This window comes from Xenia sp. Carnegie-2017, unplaced genomic scaffold, assembly GCF_021976095.1.
Source record: "Xenia sp. Carnegie-2017 unplaced genomic scaffold, XeniaSp_v1 HiC_scaffold_23, whole genome shotgun sequence".
In the NCBI taxonomy this organism is placed as follows: Eukaryota; Metazoa; Cnidaria; class Anthozoa; order Malacalcyonacea; family Xeniidae; genus Xenia; species Xenia sp. Carnegie-2017.
The window spans coordinates 16,786,486-16,790,661 of NW_025813486.1; the positions used below are offsets into that span (position 1 = coordinate 16,786,486).

At 34.7% G+C, this 4,176-nt stretch overlaps 1 protein-coding gene across 1 annotated transcript in view; it reads left to right on the forward strand.

The window, feature by feature from the left end:
- Positions 1 to 496: 496 nt before the first annotated feature.
- LOC124447828 (protein N-terminal asparagine amidohydrolase-like) overlaps positions 497 to 4,176 on the forward strand; it is a 14,191-nt gene continuing 10,511 nt past the window's right edge. The window contains exons 1-2 of the mRNA XM_046998821.1: positions 497 to 1,036; positions 2,096 to 2,198. Of these exons, the coding sequence (XP_046854777.1) occupies positions 881 to 1,036; positions 2,096 to 2,198 (259 nt within the window). The 5' untranslated portion in view covers positions 497 to 880. The remainder of the gene's footprint in view (positions 1,037 to 2,095; positions 2,199 to 4,176) is intronic.

Consider the following 4,176-nt stretch of genomic DNA (forward strand, 5'->3'; position numbering starts at 1 on the left):
AGCGCTTGCCTATTAAATTCGGTCACCGCACGCCACTGATATACGGTATGGCGAACTTTTTACATCGTGTTTCAATTTTCATATACGGTATGGCGAACTTTTTACATCGTGTTCCACTTTTCATATACGGTATGACGAACTTTTTACATCGTGTTCCAATTTTCATATACGGTATGGCGAACTTTTTACATCGTGTTGCATAATGCTTTGCGATCCCACTTCGTTTACAGGTTTACGCGCTTTTTTCTCAAATTCAAAATGGCGGGTTTAGGAGGCATTGGAGGCTCGGAACACAGTCTTTATTCATTCTTTCAGAGAACTAAAGCAATTATTGCTGAAGCACAGCATTTTATCATTTCAGAACACCTATTTTTTGACAATATTGACGGTTTAGAGCGCATACATGAGCGACTTTCAGATGCTGGAGACACTGTATTCACGTTAAAACAGTCAGCCCAGTCTGGATTAGTTTGGTCCGTTATAGCCTATGGTTTACCTGCCATTGTGAACAAAACAACAAATGGTATAAAATAACACAAACGAACGCAACAAAGCTTTTTTCAACTCATTGGCTTACCAGTAACAAAATGAAGGCTACACACTCGTAAATACGTGCATTTAGAATCATCAATGTCTGCCCGACGAATTCTTCGAAGCCACAAAGAACGACGTTCCTTGTGTAAATCTTGCAATATTTTGCTTTCATTGGTTTTCACAGCTGGTATGCGATAAAAACTTAATTCCTTATCCCTATCAGCACGCTTCGAACAGCCATAAATTGCGCAAAAGTTAACCATCCTTAACAATAATATTGCTTTGTTATTTACATGTCGCGTTTGCTTGTCCTCCAGATGTAACGTCACCGGGATTGTGACGTCTCATGCAATGGGTCTATATGCAAAATTTGTTGATGCAGTGGTATATTTGTAAGTTTGTTGTAAAATGTAACATGCCGTTGTTTGTTGGTCGAAGAAAAGTTCAACATCATGACATTAATAGTTTGGAGAAGTTTATGGAAAGCTTTCCTCAACTTGAGGTAAAATGAAATTGTGTTCCACAGTTCTACTTTCATCTGTATTTAACGTACGTTTTTGTTTACTGATAGTTCGTAGAATTGAGTCAATTGACTGAACTTTTTGCTTTAAATCGTGCTATTGAAATTCCCAAGACTTTTGAAATTCTTCTCATTTCTTCGTCCTAGTTATTCAACCACGTACAAAAACAACAAGTGAATATACACAAAGAATTTATTTATCAATGTTTCAGCTGCCTTCTGTAGCCTTTAAATGTATTTGTGCTAATGTAATTTCCTTTTATAAAGACGCATACTCGATGTCTGAAAAACATTTAAAAAAACGATAATATTGTTAACTGCATGTTGACATGTTTCGTGTAAAACATATGCTTTATCTTCAATTCATGGGACTTAGCGCAAGGGTGCTAAGGGTGCACTCTTAACCCAAATAGGGTATAAAAGGGGTGCGAAATTTACTATGGATTAAAATCCTAGTGTTTCAAACAAATAAACAAAATCAATTGTGATTTGTGTTTAATAAAGCATGCTTCCAAAAATTCTTCTCGCCAAAAGCAAAAGGAAACAGATTTTAAGAAAAAATCTGTGCATGGTTCAGGTACAATTAGCCACTGAATGAAATCCAATTCAAACTAGAGTATTCTCTCTAAAAATGCAATTTGCATTGATCTTTGTCTGTTGAGTGAGTGATTAATTACAAGCCAGTGAACATATTGACTTTAGTATAACTTCCAATAACAGTCATGCATAGAACATTTACCAATCGAAAATGTTGTCGAGGAATTTGAATCTGTTTTTTAGTTTGTGATTTGGGTTTTATGTGCTAAATGCCTCTTTTAGTTTCATGAAAAATCATTTCAAAACAGTAAACAGTGTCTTGATATGCTTTTGTATTGTATATTTATTACTTGCATAATATTATCTACAATGAAAGGTATAATTTTTATCTACAGTGTGCTACAGCCTGTGCTATGATCTACCAAAATATTTACTATAAACTTTCAAAATTTGGTCAAGAGTTAATTTTATCATTAAAAGTTGATAATAAAATTTTTGCTTCAGAAAACATCAAAAGGTTTTGCTCTGGAAGAACCCACAAAATTTGATGGAAAAAAGATTTTGTACATTGGGCAACGAGAGTATGGAACAGTTGCTTTCAATGATGGTGAGTAAAAATTCAGAAAATCGGCACAGCCACCATTGATTCTAGTCTTGGTTGATAAAGTGAACATTGGTCTTTGATTCAATTTAAACAAGATGCTTACCCATGAAATGTACACCTGTGCTAATTGGGTCAGGATTTCATTATATTTGCATATAGTATATTGCTTATATTGCTGAAAATCTTGAAAAAAATGGAATCTCACATGCGGCAGTATATTATATCATTGATCATGTTTAAGTGTATGTTTATAAGTGACACCAGGGCTTAACTTTAAACTAGGGTGCTTGTTCCTTTAAGGATGGGTCCCCAGCAGTCACAAATAATGTGTGCTATTTTGTGACAAGACTAGAAAATCCAAACTAGTTCAAACTTTTGTTAGCCTGAGTATGTTTTCATAAACTTTGCCATTTCATTGCACATCCTAAGGTAAAATGCAGATGCATGTTTGAGAAAATTTGTCACCAAAATATAAGTGCCAGTTATTGACTATTTTAATAATTTGCTATGACAAAAACCACATTTGAGAAAATCCTCAAATTTGATTTCCATATTTTAAAAGTCAAAGTTTATTTACATTAATTGTTTTATGTCAATTCTATATACAGTCAGTGTCTTCTGTTTTAAAGTCAAGAGTAACCAATTGCTGTTTTTATTTTGTAGTTTTATTCGTTATTGATGCATTTATGAAATCAAATGTTTTAATTAGAGCCTTAGAAATAGACCAAAAGTTGTAAAATTGAATATATTGTGACGTTTCGTCTTTACTCTAGACATCTTCAGACAAGTAATAATTAATTAATAAGATGTTAAGACTTGTGATATTATATTTACAAAAAGTAAATTACTACAAAAGAGGAGGTGTCAAATGGATTACATGATAGGGAAGTTAAGAAGTAAAAGTGAAATTAAAAGAGGTTAAGTGGAATGGAACTTCCTTGCACATTAAGTGAAGGCTAGTATTTATTGATTAGAAGGCTCTCATGAATGGAGTGTTCATAGGAATCGTTAGAAGAGGAAATTATTTTCAAGTCGTCTAGGTTGGGGGTGTGTCCTGTTGCGTTAATGTGAGCAAAAATGCTCGATAACGCAAGGCGGAAAACTTGGTTCTCTGTATGTGGAGATATTCCAAAATGCTCTGAAAATCTGGTGTGTAGAAGACGTGTGGTTTGACCCACATACGAAGCCTTGCAGTTTCGACACTTAAATAAATAGATTACACCAGATTTTAGAGGTTTGGGAATTTTGTCCTTAAAGGGAAAGAAAGAAGAGATACGTTGGGAAGGGCAGAAGCAAATTTAATTTATTTATGTGGGAAGGCTGCAGCACAAAGGCTATTTGTGTGAGAATTTGAAGGGAGTACATGCCGGTGAAAGGAAGACAAAAATAGACGTGTGATTTGGTCAAATATACGTGAAGGAAAACCGTTTTTGATGAGTGACTTTCTGGTAAATTCGAGTTGTGTGTGAAAATTTTTGTAAGTAGAACAAAGGTTGAAGATGCGGTGAAGTAAGCAGGAGACTAGTGAAAGTTTGTAAGTAAGTGGGATGAAGCTGTGCAGGTTAGTGAAGAGGCCAGTGACATTAGGCTTACGGTAGACGGAAGTGGCGAATTTTCCATTTGTACGAGAGATGTCAATGTCAAGAAATGATAGTTTTCTGTTTTGTTCGACTTCAGCTGTGAATTTTGATGTTTGGGTGTTGTTGATTCAGATAGTCAAGAAAGGGAGGGACGTGATCAGAGGAATGAAAAAGTAAAAAACAGTCGTCAACTTTAAAGCTTAGTGTTTTAAACAACATATATTAGGGGGTGGGGGGTGGGGCTCATTGAGTATGCGGTTTTGTACGGTTTAATCAAGCAAAACATGCCATTCCTACAGAATTGAATACATACTTTTAATCTGATTTGTAATCCGTTAAAACTCTTTAAGATTCGGTGATGGTATTATTTGCGATTTCTAGAGTATCAAGCAGATATTTTC